The sequence below is a fragment of the Poecilia latipinna genome, unplaced genomic scaffold (assembly GCF_001443285.1).
Source record: "Poecilia latipinna isolate Pla-1442-1.1 unplaced genomic scaffold, P_latipinna-1.0 Scaffold951, whole genome shotgun sequence".
Taxonomy (NCBI): Eukaryota; Metazoa; Chordata; class Actinopteri; order Cyprinodontiformes; family Poeciliidae; genus Poecilia; species Poecilia latipinna.
In genome coordinates, this window is record NW_015113567.1 from 465,671 (window position 1) to 489,773 (window position 24,103).

Genomic DNA, 24,103 nt, shown 5'->3' on the forward strand with positions numbered 1-24,103 from the left:
TTGTCTGCATCTGAAGATCATTCCTCTTGAGGAAGATTGGGGGTTCCATCAGAACAATGATTCCAATAACATATATATATATAAATAACCTGTGTATATTTTTGGGCGTATGTGGATTATAGGAACTCTACACTATCCATCTGATCCTTGTTTTATTTTTTTTTCCCGGAACTAACGGCCTAAAAGATGCAGTAAAAGAGCCGCAGACGGGACTGGATCTCCGGCCGCCCGCTACAACCACAGTGCTATGCAACGCTCCCTAGTTCTTTGTATTTTAAAAAATGTTGAAGTTGTATATTACGCAATTTTACAACTGTTTACCAGTGCAAATGTCCAATATTAAAACTGTATTCGGGCCATGAATATTATGTCTGATCAGACGAGGAACTTGTTAAAACAGTTTCGTGTGCAACAGTGACATCTAGCGGCCACGTTACGCAAATGTTTGATCTTTTGTACACTGTACTGAAAACGTACTTTCCCGTTTTGTTGGCTTTATATTGGGCACACTTGAGTTTCAGTCCAAACTAATGTGAGCATCAGCTAATGGTAACCTAAGCAAATACAAATCATAGATTAAGTTAAAAAAAAAAAAAAAGAAAACCAACCTGCCTTTGTGTGAAAATACAATAGGTCATCCTGTTAATGTTTTTTATGGTTCAGTTTCACATGCCACACACTGCCAATAGAAAAAGGAATCGCTTAAACAGACATGGAGTAGGCTAAACGATCTCAAAAAGCAACACACCACACCCAGATTTCAAGAAAAAAAATCGTAAACATCTACGACTGCAAAAGGTTATGACTTTGGAGTGCTAGCAAAGAGCCACTATCCACCAACATGAAGGTGGCAACATGATGGTCTGATGCAGATTGGCTACATCAGGCTTTGAGGAACTTTGCTGTAGCTGGTGGGAGCAGAAAATCTTTAAGGAGAAACTTTACACAAATATACTTTTAATGACTGCATAAAACCCTGCATTAAAACATTTGTTTTTCATTGGAAGATATTTAAAAACTGGATGAAAAAAAAAAAAACAATCATTCAAAGATGACCAACTTGTTGGGGCAGAATTTATTTTGAAGGAAACATTCGACAAATTGCTCTCTGAATGTTCCAGGCGACACCAGGAGGTTCCCTTTGTTTGATATTTCAACGGCTCGACCCATGTGTCTGCTGATGACAGGAAGTGGATGTCAGCCCTACAATAGTAAATGTTGCCAATGTGCTGATGGAGGAAACGGTGCGGCGATGACCAACACAATGAAACAGATGGCCGCCCTTCGTTCAAGGCAAAAAACTCATCTGATTTAAGGCTCTCGTGTAGTGCACGTTCAGTCTGGACTTCTCTCTTTGGGTAAGGTGTTTGAAAAGGAAAATTTACAGCATCTTTTCAAAAAACGATAGTTACAATTACACACATTAAAGTTGATAGCTTCTGCAGTGTAAACAATGCTTTGGTGCATACACCTCTTTGGAAAGATGTAGTCTTCCTGCATTAGCTCGTTTAACCTTGGCATAATGGCTTTTTTTTTAAGCGAATATTTACAAAAAAAGCTCCAGATGTTAATCGTGCAAAGTGGCTTCCCTTGCACCTCAACCCATAAGACGAATAGAGAGTGTTAAATACAACTAGTTCTGGAACAGGAGAAATAGCAACTATATACAGAATAGGCCAGCAGCCAGTAGCAATGAAAACACAAGAGGCAGCATTAAAATCCAGCTGTTTGGTCGGAAGCAAACCAAATCCGTATATTTTAGAGGAAAGTTCAAGTGGCGAGAGCCAGTGGAGTGCTCGTGTTAAAAGGCGTCGTGCTTCACCGGTGGGCAAAGCCCCGTCTATGGGGACAGACGTCCAGGTCGTCCACACGGAGCTGGCTGGTGTAGTCGGAGTCCCAGTCCCGGAGGAAGAGCCGCTCCGCCTGGCTCTGCAGCGTCTGCTGGCCCTGCTTTACGGCCGAGCCGGTCTGGTTCACCACCAGGCCCACGCCAGCCGTGTGCGTGAAGTAGTTCTGAGACCAGTTGGACGTGCCTGAGAACAGAAACAGGTTTCAGACAACGATGTACTTCATCTGAAGTTTCAAAACACGGATCAGCCGTGTTTCTATTGGCTGTGTAAATTGTGCAAATTAGAATTATGAAAAACAATGTGCTATACGGAAACACAAAGTTTGGAAAGTAAAAACAAAACATTTCTGATAAGTTTTTGTGCTAGGATGAGTTTTTTTTTTTTTTTGGCATATTTCACAACACAGAAATGGAAACACTTTTTGCATCTCAAAGACAACAGGAAGTGGTGGGAGGATAATGATATGGCATGACTTTTAATGACTTATGACAGTGTTTCTCAACCCTGGTCCTCACCGCCCCCCTGTGCTGCATGTTTTAGGTTTTTCCCTTCTGCTACACACCTGAATTGTATCTCTGGGTGATTAACAGCCTTCTGCAGTACTTAATGGTCATGCAATCATTTGAATCAGCTGTTCTGGAATAGAGGCACATCTAAAACATGCAGAGCAGGGGGGCGGTGAGGACCAGGGTTGAGAAACACTGACTTATCGTGCGAACAAACTTATTTACGTGATTTTAATTGTGTTTTTCATTTAATGGAAAAACAGCAGTTGAAGAACAGTAGCTGGGTTTTTGCTAAATGGGAAAGTGCAAATTTCAGAAAACCCCAAGTTTTTTGAGAAAAGGTTTTTGTGCCAAGATGAGGTGGGGTATTTTTTGGTCGTTTTTTTTTCTAGAAAAACCAAGGAAACTTCAGTTTTAAAAGTGTAACATTTTCTAGAAAAAAACTGAGGTTCAAAAGTTTATCATTGTTTATCATCATCATCCAGTTTTGGAAATTTTGAGTTTCAAACATCAAAAATGTGCAACTTCCGACATTTAAAAATTTCCATCTTTTTTTCTAAAAAATGTCCACCTTTCAAACTCTGAAGTTTCCTTAATTTTCTATTTTTTGGCAGGAATGTACTCTTCTTGTTATGCTCCGTCGTAGACGTTAAAAAAGCCAAACAGACGATGCGGGACAGTGATGTACACGGAGGGAAAGAAATCGGGAGTTTCCGTCATATGAAAGGTCTTTGCCAAAATGACCTGAGACCACCTAACAATTTGTGTCACTTTGGCTTCGGATGAAGTATGCCAAAGCTTAGTGCTCTGCTTCCCGGCAGAATGTAAATGCAACACTCTTTAGCTGTTCTTAATCAGAGAACCCGTTGATCCACCTTAAACATAAAGTCATAATTCTGTGCAGCATACCTATATAGAGCACTCTGTCCGTCACCATGTATTTGGCGTGATTGACACGTGCGAAGGGGATCTTCATCTGCTCCTCAGTTGACGGCACCGTAAAGATTTTCTGCAAACAGAAACAAGATTAAAGTCACTTTTGTTTTTATCATCTTCAGTAATTGTTCTGGTTTTGGCTACGGAGCTGATAATAATCTTACCACATCAATGTTGCATTGGAGTGGAGGCCTGCTGAGCACCAGCAGGGACTGCAGGAAGATGAACATGGAGGCCGGCGAGTGCTCCCAGCAGCTGACCATCAGTCTGACCTGCACCCCTCTGGTGCACGCTGCGGCGCGCAGCCTGGAGTCGATGGCGGGCCAGAACCTGCAGGATTGAGACAAAAAGAAAGTTAAAAAGAAGGAAAGAAAAGAAAAGTTTTGTGTGTTTAATCAACCGGCTGGACGTACTGTAGTGGCTCTGTGTACTGAGACAGAGGGAGATAGTCCATGACCGATATGTGGATGAACCTCCGGGCGTCGTCGATGACAGACAGGATGGTGGACAGATCGTCGGAGCGCCCTCTGGCAGAGATGGACGGTGGCGCGCTCTGCAGGGAGACGGAGGAAAAAAAAGAAAAACCCACAAAGGTTTTTGCTTCTGGGAACATAGAAGCTGATAAGAAACGAGACGAGCGGTGGACTCACAGACAGGTAGACCTGAGCAGGGACTCCATTAAAGTTTAGGTCCAGAGGTTTGTCGGCGCTGGACAGAGCGGACAGACGGGCGGGCCAGAACGGAGGGAGGGAGCCGCTCTGGGACCCCCCGACAGCCCAGTACACCCCAAAGATCCGAAAGGCGTCCTGAGCCAGGCAGCTGCAGTCCTCCACTGACAGGCCCACCTCTTTCTCCTGTCACACACACACACACACACACACACACACACACACACAGTCGTGCTTTCATCACTTGTGGGGACTTCACATTGACTTCCATTAATTTCTACAGCCTAACCCATACCATAATCCTAGACCTAGGACAAATATGCACAATACATTGCAAACACATCTGTGTTAGTCTTTTTTTTTTTTTTTTTACTTTCAGGAAGTTATGATTCGTTCTCATTGTGTGCAATATTAACATCACAAACTCTTTGACATGCCATTGTACTTTTTAGGCTTCTGGATCACAGCAGCGCATATTACTACTGAACAGGGCAAAGGTCACAGAGAGAGGAGGAAGGAAAATCTGGATCGATTTGATCTATTTTCTTTATGCAGAAATAATATTACCTATGTGTTGTCTTTCTACTCTTCTGAAGGTCTTAAAGCAACGCAGTGGAGTTGACTCTTATTGAAAATAACTTATTAAACATAACAGTCTAAAGTTTACACAACATGATGAAATTAGATAAAACCTCCCACCGATGGTCGCTTTTAGACAAGCTAAAGTTTTCATACATTTTGACATTTCCCCACGTTTTGTCCCGTTACAACCAGACTTATTTTTTTATTTTTTTGGAAGCCCATTTTTGGAGTTATAAATTTATAATTTTGAGATACCAAGACATAATTTCCTCTTTCCCAGTCAGAATTTTACGATTGTGATATGTGGGCTTTCTCAGGGACGAGCCTCCTTAGATAGATAGTGTGACTTTGAATCTCACTTTTGATTTTATATATCATAATTATGACTTTAAAAATTTAAATAACTTTTGACTTTCTATCTCAATTATGACTTTTTCTTGTAGCTGTGACTTTAAAACTCAAAATTCTAACTTTTGCTATGATTTATTCTAATAATTCTAATATGACTTTTATTAAAATTATTGATTTACTTTTATTATAACCTTTACTCTAATAAATTACTTATAGTAATTATGACAATAAAACTTGATATTATGACTTTTATTCTTGTAATTTTGAAATTAACACTCAATAATATTACTTATTTTCATAATTAGTATTGTAAAACTTGAAATTATGACTTTCTCTTGGGCTTTTATTGTTTCTCTTTTGTGGCAGAAATGGGCTTCCGTACACAACAGCACATTGTTCTAAAGAGGAAGAAAACAAGTTATTTTCTGTTTGTTTTGAAAATAAAAGTGTGCTGTGCATTTCTACTGCAGAGTTAAAAGGGTATGGATACTAATGAATCAGCTGAATGATCAGCCCACCGAATTACGTTTCAACCAAAGGATGGGAAACTTCCCTACATTAGGTAAAATTCTTTTGACACATTTCTCCTGCAGCACCATCTGGAGGTGAGGCTCTAAATCTCCGTGCTGCTGTACCTGACTGAGAGAACGCCAGTCCATGTTAGCGCTGCCCAGGTAGAAATGCTTCTGGTCCACGACCCAGAGCTTGGTGTGAACGATGCCTCCGGTCACGGCGCTCAGGTTCACCTCTCTGACCTGTGCACCTTCCGGAGACAACATGGCGGATCGTCGTTAAGACCACAGCTCTGAAACGCCAACATGGCGCTGTAGCCGGAACATGATTGGGGTTCCTACCTGCTGCGCTCAGTTCTGCTGTGTCCTGCTTTGAGGTTTGAGGGGCGTTGACAGCAACCTGGAGTTTCACGCCTCTGGATTCAAGTTTCTTGAGCCGCTCGAAGACTTTTCTCCCCTGCACAACGCAGAAACACAAAAGTATAAAAAAAAACCTTCAGGGTTTCCTTTGCGTGTAATTTATAGTGGTGCAACGTCACTGCAAAATAAAAGTCTCAACACATTCAAAATGTTTTGGCCCCCCACTTGTTTCACCTGGGAGTCTGAGGGGTTGTCTGATTGGACGTCGCTATCCCGCAGCGTGAAGTAAAACGCAGCGATGTGGACCGAGCTTTTGGCCTTGTCCAGCAGACGAAGCCAGTTGTCTGCGATGGTCGGCCCGGGCGACGAGGAGGACGGGTACAGGCCGACGGGGATGCTCTCCACCAGCTGCACTCTGCACAGCACAGAGGGACATTCTGGGTCAGCTTTCACTTCATTTGCATCCGTCAGAGGGGTTCAACCTCTGTCGGGTGAACCCCTTTTCTGATAATACTTGCCGGCAGTCTGAGCTACAGTGCTCCGGCACCAAGCCGATGCCCTCCAGCCGGTGCAGCTCCAGCTGCGCCGCTAACTGAGCCACGGACGTGGGAAGCCCGTAGAGCCAGACGTGCAGGCCGAGCCCTCCCACCAGCAGCAAGAGGAGGAGAGAAACAGCGGAGCACATCGACCTCTGTCAAACAAAGACAGACGCACATGACTCAAACTCGACACGGTGTGCAACCGTCCTGCATTCCACAGCTCTGACGGCAGGGTGTGGCCAGATTCCTTCAAGTATGACTGAAGAAGTTCACACGGCCATGAAAACATTGATAGACGGACTTAAATCTGATCTCTAAAAATTAGATCTTTTCCCAATCTGTAAATGCAGGCGATGGCAACGTTCTTCATTGTGGAAGTTGTTGCCAAGTAAAGAAAATCTTATAGTTGAATACACTGGTTAAATTAAGTTGTTGGGTTTTTTTAACCACATGTTGAGAGAGCAAGAAAGACTCAGAGTACAGCAGAGTTCTACGTCTGTCTTGTCATGGAAGATGCTGGATTTGGAAATTTTAGGGTTAAGGTAAGGTTGTGTATTGTCTCAACAAGAAGAGACTGTCTGTGTAATCCTAGACGCCAATATAAAATGCTAACGGTGCTTTAAAAGCTCTAATTGTTGCACCCTGCGCGTCTTTATGAAGGATAGTGGAACTCACCTTAGTGGACTGGGTGGTCTTCTCACTAGGTGGTTTTCTTGGTTCCACATAAGAGGCGGAGTCATCCATACAGGGTTCTTCTACTTCAGAATCTGGAAGCTTTGTTTGGCCTTCGAGCGGTTCCTGATGTTCCTCGACATCCTCTGAATCGTTAGCCTCTGATCTTTCGGTCGCCAGGTCGGCTTCCGAAGACGATCGGCTGCTCTGGGATTCGTTCGCTTTCACCGGCTCCCAAGGCGGTTCTTCTTCCATAATGAACTCCGTGTGCTCGACCACGGCGACGTCAACCTGCTCTTCAGATTTCTCCGTGTCTCCGCAGGCGGAGAGGGTCATCCCCGGGCGTTTTTCCTCTGGCTTCTGGCTGAGGACGCTCTCCTGCAGGAGGGAACTCAGAAGTCCTTCTGGTGTGCTACCCACTTTAGTTTTGGAGCGTTTGTTCATGTCTTGCTCTGGCCTGAGAGGAGGTCTGGGGCTGGCAATCATGACACCCTGAGCAGGCTCTGCGATATTCTTTGTTTTCGGGGCGGCGATCGCAGAGGTGTGATCTGCTGCGGCAGCATGTTCCACACTGCTGGATATTGAGGTCGTGATAAAGCTGGGAACACGGACGGATGGAGGAGGCAGCGCTGATTCTCCAACCTCGGGGAGTTTGGACTTTAAAGTTTCCACGCTCGCACTTCCGGCTTTGACAGAAGGTTGCACTACGTGAACAGGGGAGTCTTTTCTGGGAGAGGGAGGATCGGTGGTCTGACTTCCGCTGCCCGGTCGCTCGGCGGCCTGACTTCCGCTGCCCGGTCGCTCGGCGGCCTGACTTCCGCTGCCCGGTCGCTCGGCGGCCTGACTTCCGCTGCCCGGTCGCTTCTGGTAAGTGGGAATTCGGGAGACTGGTTTCCCACCTTTTCGATTCATATCTTCTTTCTCCTCTGTTTCTTTTCTCTGGGTCCTTTCATCTATGTGGAGGGGATCCAGAACAACCCGGCAACCCTTCAGATCCTGAGAAAGACAGACGCATTGTTTGACTGCAAAGCTCTGAATCTGAATATCACCACGGTAAGACACTAAGATCTACGAAACATCAACAACAGCAGTCGTTCAAAGTTTGGCTCAGTGTGTTACCTTCCTGTAGCACAGAAATGACTGGTACACACACACACCCACCCATTCAAATTAGCTGCATCAACTGGCCCACCGCAGCCTGCGAGTGTTTGTTTGCTCACATGACACCACCGTGACTACAGGATCAATTCATTCAAAGTTCTTCACAGACTCGGAGCTCCACCTGCTCTGCTTCTGCAGTTAACATTTCATAAATATGCAGGAGGCTCCATGGCAACCGTAACACACTGTTCCTTCAGGGCATCGGCAGTGTGAGGTCACATTTCAAGTTATTTCAGAGCTGCACTTACATCTTTACTCCTGCTGGAGAGATAGTTGGAAACTTCTCTTTGAGCGGAATATAAATAGTCTAAAAAAAGTTAAAAACAGGCTTTTCCACCTCCAGTAAATAAAAAACATTAAGCAGTAAGAAAGAAACAATATTATATATAGGCCCGTCACAATAACAAATTTTACTGGATGGTAAACTCTTCAAGAAATTAATGTGACAAGAAAAGATTTTGCTTTTGTCATTTATATAATTTTGAAATTGTAGAAAAGTTTGTTCAACTATGTTCAAACAGTACTTTGTTTGCTTCAAGGTTATAATGAGATGATTACAGGTGAACGCTTTTACTGACCTAAATAGTGAATTATCCATCTTACGTCTTAATATTCTGTTCAATTAACCACACTTTGAGCCAAAATGTATTATCCATACTACTAGATAATGATAATATTAATGCAGCACTTTGAAACCACCTTTACTGTTTTATCTTTACCTTAAAACAGTCAGACGTTGAAGTACAGTCCTCCAATCAGATTCAACAATGACATCAAAAACACCCTTTAAAGAGTCTCTCTTTCAAAGAAAAGTGAAAAAAGAGTAATGCCTGAGGCAGCACTGCATTACAAATGCTAAGGTACAAAAACAAATTTCAGCACTGCATGTTTTAAATAGACGTGTTTGCAGCTCTAAGTGGAATCAGAAAATCGTCCACCCACCGCTAACTTTGAGTTTACTCCATTAATGCCAAACAAAGTCTACATTTCCTGCTGTAGTAAAAGTGTTTTTAGAGTTAACCTTCCTCTGGTTCAGAGCTGGTAAAAACCCTCCTCATTGAAGTCATCCAGCAGGTGAGAGCCTGACCCGCTGAGATCTGACGGGAAGCAAAACAAACTTGAAAACCGAGCAAACACTGAGCTTCCACAACAAAGAGTCGGTCTTCACGGTTCAAAAGGGAGAAAGGAGCCAATGGGAGAAGGTTAATCACACAATACAGTTCTGTGCGATTAACACAGTTCTGCTTCTACTAGCTTAAGTATTAAAGAAATGTTCAGCCTTTAAATACTACAAGTATCAGTGACAAGTTCATTTCAATCATTTGTTTGAAAAATTAAAACTCATACAGATTAAACTGACACAAAGCAATACATTGTGTTTATGTGTGTGTTTGTTTTGAGGATTATGGCTTACAGATAATGGAAATGCAGAGAAATACAGTTTTTCTGATCAGTAAATTGCAAAATACCAATTACAAAAAGCAATAGTTGTTCCATATCTGAGCATGTTAATGGAAAATTGAGTGAAAGGAAAACAGTAGAGATGTGCCAATCAGGTTTTTTCCTGCTGATTCCGATCACCCAGGAGGGCCGATCACCGATACTGATCACATAATTATTATTTTTTTAATCATAAGCACTACCGGTTACATTATGTGGAAAAAGGAACCATGAATTCACCTTAATATAGACAAAAGGTTGTTTTTAATAACTTTTTTCAAGAAAAAAAAAATCAAAACAGACATTGTGCAAATTGTACTGCTATCGGTGATACTATCTTCAACAGACTGAAAACATATGAAGCCTCTGAAGAGGCTAAATAATGCAAAGAGTCAAAATAAAACCTCAACATTGCCAAAAAATTCAAGTATAAAACTTAACATTCAAAGGCAAATACAGGTTCCATTACAATAAACGATCCTGAGTTACTGAATGAAAACTTCCTGATAGCATGGCGGCTAGCTGATTACTGCTAGTTCTTGGAGGGACTAATCAGTTCATTCAATATTATTACATTTTAAGTAGCAATAATGCAGAGAGATATTTATTAATATTTTTAACAGTCTCTTTTTTTATTATGAGTTTTATTAGCATATTCTGGCATCACCGGCCCTTTAAGAACATTCTGGTCTAATGAAATATTATTTGCAAGTTTTTCCTAGAAAAAACCCCCCAACAATACTTTAGTTTAATATTTAACTAGGTTATAGGTAAGGACACTTCCGCTGCCTTATGACATTTCCTGTTAATGACCAGCATCTGCTGCAGGGAGCCACAGCAGATACTGGTGTGTTTTGTCATAACAGACCAAAGAGTGAATCGTTTAATTCTTCAGTGATGGACCTCTTACCCGTTGGTCTGTCTCCTCAGCAGCTTCCTCCTCCAGCTCTGCCTCATGTCTCTCCATCACTCGGCTCGGGATGGCCTCAGGCTCCGACTCATCAGCCTCCTGACAGAAACGGATTGGTTATAATCAGCTAATGGGGTGCAGCACTTCCGAACGACACTAAATATGCTGTACATGCCGTCCACGGGATGATACTGACAGACTGCTGCTGGCTGTATTTAAAGCTACGGCAGTAATATAAGTTAGTAATATTGAGAAGGAAAAAAAAAAGCAGTTTAAGCTTCTAAAGTGAAAATTACTCATTAAATTACGAAAAAACTTACCATAATGCTGTAGTGTACGGGTTATGTTGTATTAAGTTTTAGGCTGTAGCAGGGAAGAAGAAGGGGGGTCCCCCCCTTTAAGGTGCAGCTATGGTTAGCTCCGTACAGTTAACTTAAGCTAACTGCTTTAAATAAACTAATACGAAAACGGCAAATAAGTTCTGAGGTGAGAATTAAAGCAGTTGGCACTAGGGCTACAAACGTAACCCCTTTTAAAGAAAGAAAAGACAAAGTAGTTTGCTATAAACGTCGCTGCTGCTGCCGTTGACGCTAACGAGCGAGCTACGTGGCCGTCCTCCTTTTTTGTAGTTCTCAGCAAGCAGGAGCGGCGGAGGAAGAGGAGGCGGAAAGACTGAGTAATAAAAGTACCCACCTCATAATGCCGATTCAGACGCGGGCGTGTCGACCTCCGCCTCGGCGTTGGCTCTAACTCGACCCGATTCGACCGTCTGGACCGTAGCACCATCGGCATCCTGCAGCGGTTTTAATAATGTAGCAAGCAGATTTGTGGAACGAAGTCGCGTTAACGGTTGGAGCGGAACGTCAACAGTAGCCAGTAATGAGAAGGAGCCAACGGCGGCAAAACAAATGCCAAAGCAGCGGTCTTCAGAGGTAACGTTATTAAGAGAACCTGCCGGGCTTTCTATAAATACAGCAGTCAGTAGTGGTCTGAAGATAACATGTGGGATTTGAATGGGTCGTCCTTCACGGAGATACATAAACAACAACTTGAAGTAACCGCGATTTCCTGTCAACGCTGATTGGCGGTTGGAACAGAAGAGTAGTTGACGCACGGACGTCAGTTGGGAACGCCCCGCCATATTGTGAGTGGTATTTTAAACCTGAAACATTTATCTAAACAAAAAATATATGTATAATCTATATTTATATAAATAACCTATATTTAATTCTCAGTTCCTATCTTTGAAGCACACTCCCAATTATATCTGTAATATTAAATCACTATCAACCTATAAATGCACCACTTCAGAATTGCTTTTTTTATTTATAAATCCCTTTATTTTCTAATTGTTAAATGTTATCCTATTTATTACATTGTTCAGAATCCTTGTTTGTTCTGTATATATTGCTTGTTTTTTGTACAATGTCCTTGATCGAATAGAAAAATGCCTTGAAATTAAATATTATTAATTTTGATTTGATATGTATTTTGTCATAACATTTTATTTTTTCTTTTATTCCTTTATGATATGTATTTTAATGTCTGTTTTTCTACAATATTCTGAAGTTTGAGGCATATTAAACTCTTTTTAAATAAAATTCTGAACGTTTCCGTCTTTCCTTTGCCTTTTCAAAGCACTTTGGATTCCCCATGCTGCCATATAAATAAGCCTGATTTCACTTACTTTTTTTGATCAAATAGAATAGCTCAGTTAAATGCAGTTGAATCATGGTTAATAAAATCTAGTGGAGCATATTTTAGTTAAGTTTTATTGGTGGTTACGTCTTACTTTGATTGACAGACATATTGTTTGTTATGATCATCAGCATTGGTTCTAAAATGTAAAAAAAAAATTGTACTTAAAAGTTATCAAAAGCAGATAAACGTAATCATTAGCACTTATTTTTGGATAAAACAATGGAGTCACTTTGAATGGCAGGAACCTACTTTCCTTTTCCAAACAAACCCTCCTCGTTCCTCGACGCGAGTTCACCTCTCACAATATGGCGGACGCGCCGGTGCGCTGTTACAAAGGCTCCGCCTCTCAGACGTTACACACGGAAAGAAGGGATTACCGTCTTCAGTCGGCTGCTCATCCTTCAGCTCCATGTTCACCTGAGGCGAAAAGGTCTGTTATTGTCGTCAATTCATTATCTACAGGTGAAACTAGGATTGTTTTTACGAGACTTAGCCTGGCGTGACTGGCGGGCGGAAGCGCAGAGACGTAGGTGTTTGCGGTTAGCTTCAGTTGAGGTTCGGTACCTTGAACGGAGCAGTCGGGTTGTTTATGAAATAAAACACAAAGTAAAGGCAGTCGGATCGGGTCATATGGGTCTCAAAGGTTGCAGCAATTCACCGAGGGGTGTCTCACTTGTTAAATGTATAATACATTAAACTTTAATATAGTCAAACACAGATTTATGAAGTGTTATATAATCCAGTTTGTTGAAACTGAAACAACCAGCGTCTGCTGCATTGATGTTATTGTGCGATTAGTGAGAGAGAACATACTGTATGTAATCATACAGTAAATGTTTGTTTATTATAACTAAGATTATCATAAAAAATGTCATTAAAAGACAAAACGCTTCAGAAATACACCTGCTGCCAAATGAGTGCATTTACAGCAGATATATATATATTTAATTTTCTACCCCGGTGGACCTCTTCTACTCTGATCTTTGCCATTGATGGAGGAAATAATCATGTGTTCTACATCGTTTATGTCGCATTTCATAGACCACAACTGTGAAACTCCAGTCCTGGAGGGCCCACTGCCCGGAAACATTTAGATGTGCCTCTGCTGCACCACACCTGAATAGAATAATTAGGTCATCAGCAAGGATGTGGAGAACTGATCTACACAAGAAGGAGGCAATCAAGCCATTTCATTCCAGTGTTTTGCACCTTTGGCACATCTAAAAACTGCAGGACAGCGGCCCTTGAGGACTGGAGTTTGACACCCCTGGCATAGACAAACATTGGAATTTATATTGAGAGCAAAAAAACAAACAAACAATAACAACAAAAAAAGTGTAAACAACATGATTTGAGATTGATTTTAAAGGTGCTGACTTGCTTCTACATGCTCTTCATTCCTTCTGTTTTAATGTTTTCACCTGGAGATTTTCCAGTAAACATACAGTAAACACTGTAGTGTTTTGTTGTTCTTGTTTTTTGTTTTGTACTCACCCAGGTCCATATTGAGGATTCTTCACAATCTGATTGTGCAAACAGCCATCACATTCAGCTGTTTACTACTTATCCTCAGTCGGGACGGGACAGTGTTTACATTGTGTTGTTTTTCCTTGACAAAAATGCCCAGTTCCTCCTCTGGGCCTGATACACTATCTGATCTCCCTGGCTGCATGTCATGGAGGTTTGCACAGGGCAATCTCACATTTCAGCAACGTCATTTGTTCCCTTATCATTTTCTTCAGCTCTTAGATTTTGTTTGTGTGTGAGTGCGAGAGAGGGAGAGAAAAAAAGAGACCCTGCTCTGGAAAGAATACTGCACAATTGCAGAAAACATGACTGTTCACCTGTAGTGATTAATCAGAGAAGCAGTCCATTGCTCCATGGCAACTCGGACATCCACAACTCAGGTGGGAGTGGTAATCAACACAGAAAAAAAAACTAAACAAAACCTATTAAAAAAATTTATATATATAGTTCCACTCCACTAATGTGACCTTTACAGAAAGTTTGGCGAGACGTGATTGTTGAATGTGGGGCTTGCATGATTAATTGTGATGCATCGATGACTGAAATAATCGTCAACTAATTTAGTAATCGATTGTTAACATTTACTGAAAGAATGACATGTTAAGCCAAAAACTGTACAAAAAAACAAAACAAAAAACACATTTTTACATGTAAAATAAAAAAAAAACAATAAAACTTTTTCTATAATTATGTTCAACCCAGAGCTCCTCAAGTATCAAAGTTTTAGCTTCACCTGGCTCAAATTTTGCAAAAAGAGAAACTCCTATTATGCACCTTTTGCCATCCAGGTATTAATCTGTTAATCTGAAAAATAATCACCAGATTTGTCCAACATTGTGTTGATGTTAAGTCAAGCAGAAAGGGCTATCTATTTTATTTATTTATTTATTTTGCTTCAGATGCAACCTTTGCTACAAATAATCAGACGTTCACTAAAGAAATGCTGTCATTGACTTCTAGGCAACAAAATGTTTATTTTCTCATTCAAAAAGGAACTGAGTTTTTCTTTATGAGGATATTGAATGTATTTCTAATATTGTTTAAAATGGCTTAAGTGGCTGAATGAAAAATCTGCAAAACATGCCAAATATTTTATGCAATTAGTCTATTAATGGTCAGAGTAGTTGGCAGAATAAGCGATTACCGATCTCTTATTGGATAGATGCCTCCCTGGTGGAATGAAAGAGAAGAAATGTGGTTTGCAGTTTGTTGCGAGTAAGGCGCATGAAATGTGTAGGAAAGTTTTCCGTCCAGGTGGGAGCAGCGATTAACTGCTTCACACCCGAACACACAACAGTCTCTGAATCTGGAGTGGATCCGGGTCCCGTTTGGTGACATTGGAGGAAAAAAATAAAATTGTGGCCACGACTTAATAACTTGTGAGAACGACTTAATTACAACTTTTTTCTTTCTTCTCCATGTCACCATACGGGCTCTGTAGCATCCCGACTCTTTTCTGGTCATCTGCTGACCCCTCCCCCACCCCCGTGGATGTGTCCCCCACTCCACCAGATCCTCGGTGTGAAGGCTCCAGAAGTCCCGCGTTGACGATGGCCGCTCAGTGATTCCTCCGCCGCTCCGATGGAGGCTCCGGTCACCGCCGCTTCCCCTCCTCCAAACTCCAACTTCTCCTCGTCGCCCCCAACGCCGCTGCGTCCGGCCGTGGCCCCGTCCGTCCAGCTGGGCTTCACCGCCCTGTACATCGCCCTGTACGGGTCCCTGTTCCTGGTGGTGTACGTGCAGCTGTGGCTGCTGTTCGTCTATAAGCACAAGCGCTGGAGCTACCAGAGCCTGTTCCTGTTCCTGTGCCTGCTCTGGGCCGGCCTGCGCACCACGCTCTTCTCCTTCTACTTCCACAACACGGCCCAGGCCAACCACCTGCCCACCGCCGCCTTCTGGCTGCTCTACTGCTCCCCTGTGTGTCTGCAGTTCTTCACCTTCAGCCTCATCAACCTCTACTTCACCCAGGTCAGTTTTGGGGGAGGATTGTGGGCAATGACATGACTTCGGTTTTGTTGAAAGGTTTTTGTTGTGTTGCTGCTCCGCAGGTTTTCCTGAAGATCAGCGCAGCCTCAGACACGAAGCTGTAAGAACAACCTTCCACTGGAATGGCTCGTGTTGTACTGTGTCGCTACAGCCTGGTCAGCAACCTGTGTGTGTGTAATTGTCAGATGGGTGGCCCGGTGCGCCTACGCAGCCATGAGTGTGATCTTCCTTTGCATCAACGTGACGTGCGCCGCTCTGGGGGAGCGAGGCAGCAGCGGAGAGAAAGGCAAGCGGACCTGGAAGCTGGTGTTGGTCAGAGTGATCGTTAACGACCTGCTGTTCATCATGGAGGCCGTGCTGCTGGCCGCCACGCTGCTGCTGCTCACCAGGCAGCCGCGCTCCTTCAGCCCATACCTCATGAGCAAGGTACAGACACCTGTCTGTCTGTCTGTCCATCCATTCATCAATCCATGTGTCCATTTAGCCTTTCATGCAGTCATCCAACCATCGGTCTTTCCTTCCTTTTTCCATCTTTCCTCTTATTCATCCATTTTTGCTTCATTACTTCCTTTCTTCCCTCTTTCTATCCATCTTTTGACACATCCTTCCTTCTTTAATTCACCTAATCATTTCTTCTTTCCTTACTTTTATCTATCCTTCCTTTTTTTCCATCCCTCCCACCATCCGGTCTCTGTTTTTTTTCCAGTTATCCATATTTAAATCCAGACCTCAGTAGAAATGTCTATCTGCTCTAATTTCTCGTACTAACTTTGTATTTCTGCGTTGTAAACCGTGTCTAAACCTGCCTGAGGTCTGTGAAGTGATGAACAGAACTTTGATATGATCGTCTGAAGGAACCCTGGATGCCTTCAGTGTCTCTGATTAGCTCAGAGTTTGGTTAGAACCGGTGAGTGTCGGAGTACGGATTGGTGTTTACCTTCCAGCGATGGTACAAGTTGTGTTCCTGGGAGGTGGTAGTGTTTTTCTGTTTTTTTTTTGTTTTTTTTCTGCGTTAACGGGAGCGGTGAGTGATGCGTTTCCTGTCACCAGGGAACCACGGTGTGCCGCACGGCAGCTCTGGGAGCCGTGGTCATCTTCCTGTTCTTCAGCCGGGCCTGCTACAACCTGACCGTCCTCTTCCTCTCCCAGAACTACAAGGTGGAGTCCTTCGACTACGACTGGTACAATGTCTCTGACCAGGTGGGTTCCTGCTTCCCAATGGAGCATTATCCCCTCCGAGTCATCAAGCTGTTGGATAAGTTGTTTAAAAAACAAACAAAAAAAAAACACCCTGTATTTTCAGGCTGACCTGCAGAGTGAACTCGGCGACAGAGGCTACCTGGCGTTCGGTGCCATCCTCTTCATCTGGGAGCTGCTCCCTACCAGCCTCCTCATCCTCTTCTTCAGAGTCCGCTGGCCCGCTCAGGAGGTTGATCTCTGCTCTCCAGACCCACAGTCTTTTCCGTTTGTCTTGTTCCCAGTCCTCACACGTCCGTTTTCCACAGACCAGCAGCTTGGACATCAACAACAGGGTTCTGCCTCGTCCGTACTTCTTCGATGACCCTGAAGGCAGCGATGATGAAATACCGGCTCCGTGGGATCGCAGCCCCACTCAGAACCAGAGGTGATACCAATATAAACGCACAGTAGAAGCTTTTTCTGTCTTTGTTTTTAATTAAATGTATTTGCTCACTTTAGAACCACGAACTCAGTTATCCGTAGCCGGATATCTGGGAAAACGAATATTTTTTTTTTTTTTGCGTTTTAGCCTTCCATCCGCACAAAAACGCTGCTTGATATCAATAAAAATGATTATTTATAAAAACTCCCATCAAACTGGAGATTTAAGAAAACTCTGTATGCATGTTTGCATGGGAAAACAGATATGTGAGCTCTGGCGCCCCCGAGGGAGGGAGCCCTTCAAATCACAACAAAGGAGTGAACTGACAAAATCACTAACAGCTTTATAATCTCTTTTTATTGTTATTAGAGCATACATTCCTTTTTGGGACCATTTGATCAGTTTTTTATTTTATTTTAAACAATTAAAAGACAAATATTAGATGTTTGTGTAATAATTTCGGTCGAAGTTTGGATTCCTAACCTAAATGCTAGTTTACTTTGCTGTAACTCATCACATTGTGTGAGCTTGAAGTCATCTTTTTTTGTGGGGTTTTTTCGTACTTCCAGCTGGTACGGATCGGAGACTGCGCCACTCCTGTTTGCCAACAACCCTGCAGACCATAGTCACCAGCACCACTCGTTCTACTCCACCCCTCAGAACTGAAGCCAAACCCTCATTCGCTGTCGAATTTTTACCTCACCTAGACAACGACCTCAGGGGGACGAGAACCGCCCAGCAGTACCGCCCACTCTGTGGTTGAAATTGCACTGAAAAACCTCAGGAAAGCTACGAAGATGCACCTTGTATTATTATTATTATTATTATTTAGATATATTGACTCTTTCTCAGCTTAAAGGGAACATTTTTGGTGGAACCTCCTGGTAAACTCCATGAGGGTCAAACTAAGCATTGTTTATTTATTTGCTTACTCACTGTGAATATCGGAGCTAAACTGACACTTCATATTACATTCCTGGATGGACTCAAATCAGCTTAGTTGGTAACTACTAAACATGGAGAACTGCTTTGAAAAGTGGCATTTATTAAATACAATGTGATGCATCTGAAACTGATTAAAATACAAAGGATATTTACTACTGTGTGAAGAAGTTTTATTATTGCTGACAGTGGGATTTTATGTTTCTTATTTCCATCCTTAACATTGTAGCTTGTTTCTGGGGCAATAACTCATGTTTGTTTAGGTGTTTTTTGTTTTATGTTTTGTTTTTTACTCCTGTCTGAGTTCATGTTTGATTGGATGTTTTAATTTATTTATCTATTATAAAAATTATTTTTATTAATATCTCATCTGAAAAGAACTTTTGCAATAATGCTGTTTTGTCTGACATTGCAAATTTATAACCCAGTTTTTTCTGAGAGGCAAGTAGGCAGATTATCAACCATTTAGCATAATTAGCTTAGCTACAGACTACTGTTTTCCTCCTTTTCACTAGCATTTAATGAATTAAGGGAAAAAAACTCCAACATATTCATATTTAACTTGTACCTTTTACAACACTTAACAATAGATGAGTCATTCAGCAGCAGCTCTAATTCACGTCCCTCCTGACTTGTTCTCTAAGTGAAATTAAAGCTGCAGTATGTAACTTTTATAAAAAAAAATTTCACATACGTGTTAAAACTCATTATGTTGTGACAGTATGGTATGAAGAATCTCATATGGTGCTGCTCATCCTCCCTGCAGCTCTGTGCTATGCTGCCTGCGCAGCCTTATGTGAATCCTCAGTTCAGTTAGCATAGCTACCAATGACAGCAGATAAACAGATTTCTTGTAATAAGTTGTTGCACCGCCATTAGCACATTTAGCAGTGAGTGAATGAGGTTGACAGCACTAAGACCCTCCTACTAGTTCTGATTGGTTGTTTTTGGTCTGAACCTGCATTACTTTATCCAATTTTTTGTCAGGGGACCCAAGACTCCTGGAGGTGCCTCTGAATCCAGATATTATATATGATAAATAGGCTTAACACAGAGTTAAATTAGATTTAAAAAGTTTTAAATTACCCAGGAAAATATGTAGCTCTAGATGTTTTGGCTGAAGACCTGGGATTAATTATTTATTTCTATAGAATAATTAATCTATTTCTCCTAATGTGAAGTGGTTATCTGGCAGTTCTGGCTTGCAGCGGAAGTCGTGCCCATAATTCACGCAGAGCATCATGGGGCGTAGGAATAACGTGGACCGGTTGCTCGGCTGTCTGGCTCTGATCTGCTCTCTCGTTCCCATACACTCTCTTTCAGGCTGAATACAGATGTGATTCCATGGAAATAGCACAGGGACGCCTATCCGTCTCCCCCCAGTAGTTTTAGGCTGAAGAAGCTGATCTGGAGCGGAAACAGGAAAGCCGCATTTGCTCATGCGGATGTGACGTCAGTGCCGTAAGTGCAAAGAGGCAACTCACATCACAAATATTTGCTTGAAGGCCTTGTTACATTATGAGAGTATATTAACACTGCTGCCACCACCTGTTATGGAGGGGAACTGCTTGTTCCAAAGGCATGCTCTGCGGTAATTTGCTTACCCCCATGGTAACAACCGATCACAACTCAAAGTGGAACGCTTTTGCGCGCTCCCGAACAACCAATCAGGTAGAAGTATAGCCTTATAACCATTAAAACAAAACTTTTGAATTAATTTCAAAATAAAAAAAATCAAGTGCAACAGACTTGAAGTGACTCAAGCTTAGATTGGATGGAGACCATCACATGACAAATAAAAATGGCAAATATTTCCAATGCTTTTTGTCTTCATATTAATGTAAATCTGATCTCAAATATCAAGACACTTAATGGAGAGATTTGGCTTCATTCAATAAACAATAGCAACCCAGATGAAGACAGATTGACCCAAGTCCCTTTGTTGTTGCTAAGGTCAGACAAAAACAACTCAAAGTTAGGAAAAATGCAAATGTAGAAAAGTTTTACAAGAACCTTGCAAGATTCTTTAATTGGGACCTACAGATTTTCTACAACAATCTGTTTATTTAAATATTGCATATTTAGTTTGTTGTGAACAAGTAAAGAAAAATATTCTTGCAAATTTAACTAAGATTTGTTTCTGTTTGGTGTCGAAAGTTGACAGGAACTCTTTGATGTTTTCCCCAGAAACTACAAACCTAAATTTAAAATAAAGTTGTTTTAATCACAACAAAATAAAAATAATGCTCTTTCTGTGAAGAAATCGGGGTTGTTGTTTTTTGATCAGTCATAAGTTTTAATTTAAACAGCCAAACCAAATTAAAGACAACATCACATGGCAGCAGCAGAAAACCTGTAGAAAAAGGCCCTTAAAACCAGGAGCTTCGACACGTTCCTCTGTGGCATCAGCTGCTGCTTCAGTTGCTTTATTCCGCAGCATGTACAGACGATTCTATTAAAACTCTTTATACAGTATATACAGTTTCCAATAAATCAGTATGGTACAGTGTCAGCAGTGGGAACGGGGCTCAGAACCCTGGGAAACAAGGAGAGGGTCGGCGCGGTGGCCATGTATAAAAAGCAGAAGTTAGCGGTTTGGCTTTACTTGAAACTGAAAATGCTGAAATACGTTAATGATCCGCCTGTTGCGTAACGTGTTGCTATGGTGAGCAGGACCGCCTTCCTGCTGAAGATGCGGTAAAACTAGAGCTAAACGCCGACTGACCGAGTTCATTTCCTGCAGCGTTGGCATGGCAGAAGTCCAGTCCGGAGTTGATCCAATCAAAAAAAAAAAAAAAAGAGAAAAAAAACAAAAAAACAGAAGAGGAGCCGTCGCCATCAGACGCAGAAGTGGTTGCGTCTTAGCTCGAGTCCGACTCGTTGCTGTGGGAAACCTGAGCGTGTGGACGAGAGAGGCGACGAAGAGCCGAAGCAGCCATAAGTTATCTCAAAAGTTTCTGTTGGTTCAGAGCGGTAAGCCCCGCCCCCTCTTCTCGCCGGTCACGTATCAGTTATCGGGAGGTGGCGACGGCGATGTCGGCGACGAAGACGTCGTCTCGAGCTTACGGAGGCGGCGGCGCCTCAGCTCGGCTGCGCTGGGCTCTCCGTTCTCGTCGTCCGCCGCTCCTTCATCCCAGTTCTCCTTCCTCTCTGCGTCTGAGGCAGAGGAGGTGGAGTCAGCGGGCTGAGAGGAGACTGTGGCTCCACCTACTGGGTCAGCTGGAAACACAATACAGTCCTGGTTAGGAAGGAGCTCCCATTCCTCCACCAGGGGGCGCAGTTCCATGCTTCCTGTGCATGCAGACACATTATACACATCCCCAAACCCAGTCCTCGATGCATTTTCTGTTACAGGAATGAGAAATTATTATTCCCATATAATAATTTCCAGGTTGATAAAACAACCTGGACTCTATGGAGGAATGTTAGCACTGAATTGTTACATGTCGTCTCTTTGAACTCACAACTGGGTAAAGCCTGTTCTCTGCTAAGTCATATGGTAAAACAAGCATTATTTAATAGCTTACACATCTTGCTAATACCCTTTAAAAATACATATTGTAAAGAATCATTTGGGATTCAGTGGCTGTTCCTACATGTCTGCCTAGCATTACACCAACCTGCTGCCTTCCCCCGCCTGTCCTGATTCTCTGTCTCCTCGTCCTCCTCTCGATCCTCACAGCTGAATGACATCAACTTTGTGCTAAGTATGTTTAAAAGTACAGCAGTCAAACCACATTAAAAAAAAATAAATAAATAAAAAATAAACTCTGAAATTTAATGTTAAATGATATACTTTAGCTGGACGCTGCATCTGCTCATCTGGTTACATAACAGCAGCGCTGTAGTGTTATATTGGGTGAAAACATTTCAACTCAAGTTCATCACTGCCAAATTTTAGAATCTATATGATTTTTGGTTGAACAATAAAAATCACAAAGTAGTTATTTTACGTTTCTTGCTATAATCTATTACATCACACATGCAGCACAGTTGCAGGACAGCAGTGATCTGTCATTTAGTAACTTAAGCTAACCTGAGTATTTACAATTTACATGGCTCCTCTATTAGCCTTTTAACAACATTTTTACCAGCATTTCACAGAGAAATGGATCATATAATGAGCATAGCAGATTCCAACAGGTGTGCTAATTGCTCCTGGCTAGTCTGAAGGAGCTAAGTGGGGCTGCTCTGTGAGGCAGAAGCCTGGAAGCTTAGAAACTAGAAAACTGCAGCTCAGAAGGTGGAGCTACGAGTGAAAGAATCAAGGCAACGTTCGAGGTATGTTTATGATGAGGGAATGACATTATAACATGATGTAGAGCTAATAGAAAAAAGTTGATTTTACATAATCCTGTCCCTTTAAGACACTTGTATGTTAATAAAACTCTGTGTCATATCAGTACGCCCCCTTGTGTTGCATACCCACGTTTCACCCCAGATTCAGAATTCATCACCATCCTTTCTAAATTATGAAACACTGATTCTTCTTCTGTGAAAATACTTTTAGCTGGTTTTTCAAAACTGTATAAATAAAAAAAAAAAGTGAAAACTTCTGTGATCAGAAACTTGTATTTGTTACATACAGGTGGACGAGTCCCTCTCTGTGGTGGGACTCTCTGCGCCAGCGGACGCTGCCTCCTGATTGGCTCCGCCAGCTTCTGCGGCGCCACCCTCAGGCCGCGGAGGGCTGAGGTGAGAACAGGAGAGAGGTGATGTTTCAGCGCATGGTGGCTCTTCAAAATTACAAAGGGAAATCAAGACTGCAGGCTTTTTCCTGACCGAACCCGTTTTAGATGGAGGGGCGTAACCTACGCGAGCGTGGCGACGGTGCTGAGGTAGTGGTGGATGTTGAGCATGGCGGCGTCCAGCAGGGTGTGGATGTTCTGGAGACACTGCAGCCTGGCCTCCAGGCCCCTCCTCCCTTCGGCCTCCAGCTCCCTCAGTTCCTCCTCCGTCAGCCGAGAGAGCGACGGAGGCGGAGGAGGCATGGACGACACTGGGAGAGGATAGAGAGAGGAATAAGCTCCACGTCAACACAACCAGACTATTTTTTTTTTCACTCAAACAAGTGTCTCTAGATGTGGAAGCTTACCGAAGGGAGGAGGCGGAGGCATCGGCAGCCACGGCGCAGCGGGGAAGGGAGGAGGCGGGAAGGAGAAAGGGAATCCTGGGATTGCTGATCCTGGAGCGGCGGCAGCGGCTGATGATGTAGCAGCATCTGCAGCAGCAGAAGGGGGCTGGCTGGTGCCTAAAGGGGACGGACGCATCACAAATTGATGTCATCAAGAAAAAGCTAAATCGCTTGAGTTAAAATGACCATAGTTAAAGGTAGAGTTCGGGGCGTTTTACCAGCAGCCTGCGTCGTGTCCGTGCTGCCTGGTGGAGCATCAGCTGCAGCAGGAGCTGCAGGTGGAGCAGCAGCAGCAGGTGGAGGAACTGCAGGGAAAGGACCCCAGAAAGGGAAAACTCCTGGAGGGAAGCCTGGCAGCATGCCGGGAGCGACTGGAAGAGAGAGAAAGAAAGAGGAATTCAATGAACAAGGAATAACAAATGGTGAATGTAGGAGAGGGACCGCTTTCTCCACTGTAATAAATAAAAAAGTAGTCATTTTGGACAATTTAAAAGATAAAATATTCTTTAAAGGGCAGTGCTATGCATTTTCCAGCCACATAGTGCCATTTTATAGCATAAGCAAGTAACTATGTTATAAAAATGCTAACTATATCAAATGTGACTTAAAAGAAACCTGATTTTGTAATGGGCTCTTTGAACCTCAGCTTCCGCGTTCGGGGTAAAGCGGCTCGATTGTTTCCGATCCAATACAAATATCATTTAC

General features: G+C 42.7%; 3 protein-coding genes across 14 annotated transcripts in view; 1 reads left to right on the plus strand and 2 right to left on the minus strand.

The window, feature by feature from the left end:
- Window positions 1-1,713: 1,713 nt before the first annotated feature.
- On the minus strand, window positions 1,714-12,653 carry pld7 (phospholipase D family, member 7). 8 transcript variants are annotated; one of them, XM_015049545.1, is made up of 13 exons: window positions 11,181-11,608; window positions 10,488-10,586; window positions 7,822-7,972; window positions 6,980-7,791; window positions 6,284-6,456; window positions 6,000-6,180; window positions 5,748-5,862; window positions 5,529-5,656; window positions 3,943-4,146; window positions 3,706-3,845; window positions 3,457-3,622; window positions 3,266-3,365; window positions 1,714-2,033 (listed from the first exon to the last, which is right to left on the minus strand). In XM_015049545.1, exons 1-13 carry the CDS (start codon window positions 11,277-11,279, stop codon window positions 1,819-1,821), a joined length of 2,583 nt encoding a protein of 860 aa, XP_014905031.1. In that variant the 5' UTR covers window positions 11,280-11,608; the 3' UTR covers window positions 1,714-1,818. The 8 variants fall into 8 exon arrangements, with proteins under 8 accessions (XP_014905031.1, XP_014905032.1, XP_014905034.1 ...); XM_015049546.1 differs by having other exon boundaries at window positions 6,980-7,786; window positions 7,817-7,972; XM_015049548.1 differs by having other exon boundaries at window positions 6,980-7,756; window positions 7,787-7,972.
- gpr137 (G protein-coupled receptor 137) lies at window positions 12,529-18,419 on the plus strand. Of its 2 annotated transcripts, none has more exons than XM_015049556.1 (8): window positions 12,529-12,618; window positions 15,157-15,683; window positions 15,764-15,801; window positions 15,887-16,127; window positions 16,752-16,901; window positions 17,005-17,130; window positions 17,207-17,325; window positions 17,892-18,419. In XM_015049556.1, exons 2-8 carry the CDS (start codon window positions 15,297-15,299, stop codon window positions 17,986-17,988), a joined length of 1,158 nt encoding a protein of 385 aa, XP_014905042.1. In that variant the 5' UTR covers window positions 12,529-12,618; window positions 15,157-15,296; the 3' UTR covers window positions 17,989-18,419. The 2 variants fall into 2 exon arrangements, with proteins under 2 accessions (XP_014905042.1, XP_014905043.1); XM_015049557.1 differs by having other exon boundaries at window positions 15,228-15,683.
- A 1,842-nt stretch (window positions 18,420-20,261) lies between these two features.
- The window catches only part of syvn1 (synovial apoptosis inhibitor 1, synoviolin), a 14,931-nt gene continuing 11,089 nt past the window's right edge, over window positions 20,262-24,103 (minus strand). For 2 of the 4 annotated variants that reach the window (XM_015049554.1, XM_015049553.1), the window contains exons 12-16: window positions 23,617-23,769; window positions 23,360-23,515; window positions 23,080-23,263; window positions 22,851-22,954; window positions 20,262-21,483 (exon numbers count right to left, since the gene is read on the minus strand). In XM_015049554.1, coding sequence (XP_014905040.1) covers window positions 21,272-21,483; window positions 22,851-22,954; window positions 23,080-23,263; window positions 23,360-23,515; window positions 23,617-23,769 — 809 coding nt within the window. In that variant the 3' untranslated portion in view covers window positions 20,262-21,271. Of the gene's footprint in view, window positions 21,484-21,884; window positions 21,968-22,850; window positions 22,955-23,079; window positions 23,264-23,359; window positions 23,516-23,616; window positions 23,770-24,103 lie in introns of all 4 variants that reach the window. The other 2 variants (XM_015049555.1, XR_001427066.1) reach the window with 2 other exon arrangements.

Excerpts from the sequence above, each read along its gene's own strand:
- pld7 (XM_015049544.1), bottom strand. The coding sequence starts at position 11,279 with ATGCCGATGGTGCTACGGTCCAGACGGTCGAATCGGGTCGAGTTAGAG. Across the intron at positions 7,973-10,487 it reads CTGAGGAGACAGACCAACGG|GATCTGAAGGGTTGCCGGGT; the intron begins GTAAGAGGTCCA and ends TGTCTTTCTCAG. Across the intron at positions 6,457-6,979 it reads AGACCACCCAGTCCACTAAG|AGGTCGATGTGCTCCGCTGT; the intron begins GTGAGTTCCACT and ends TTTGTTTGACAG.
- gpr137 (XM_015049556.1), top strand. The coding sequence starts at position 15,297 with ATGGAGGCTCCGGTCACCGCCGCTTCCCCTCCTCCAAACTCCAACTTC. Across the intron at positions 15,684-15,763 it reads TCAACCTCTACTTCACCCAG|GTTTTCCTGAAGATCAGCGC; the intron begins GTCAGTTTTGGG and ends GCTGCTCCGCAG. Across the intron at positions 16,128-16,751 it reads GCCCATACCTCATGAGCAAG|GGAACCACGGTGTGCCGCAC; the intron begins GTACAGACACCT and ends TCCTGTCACCAG.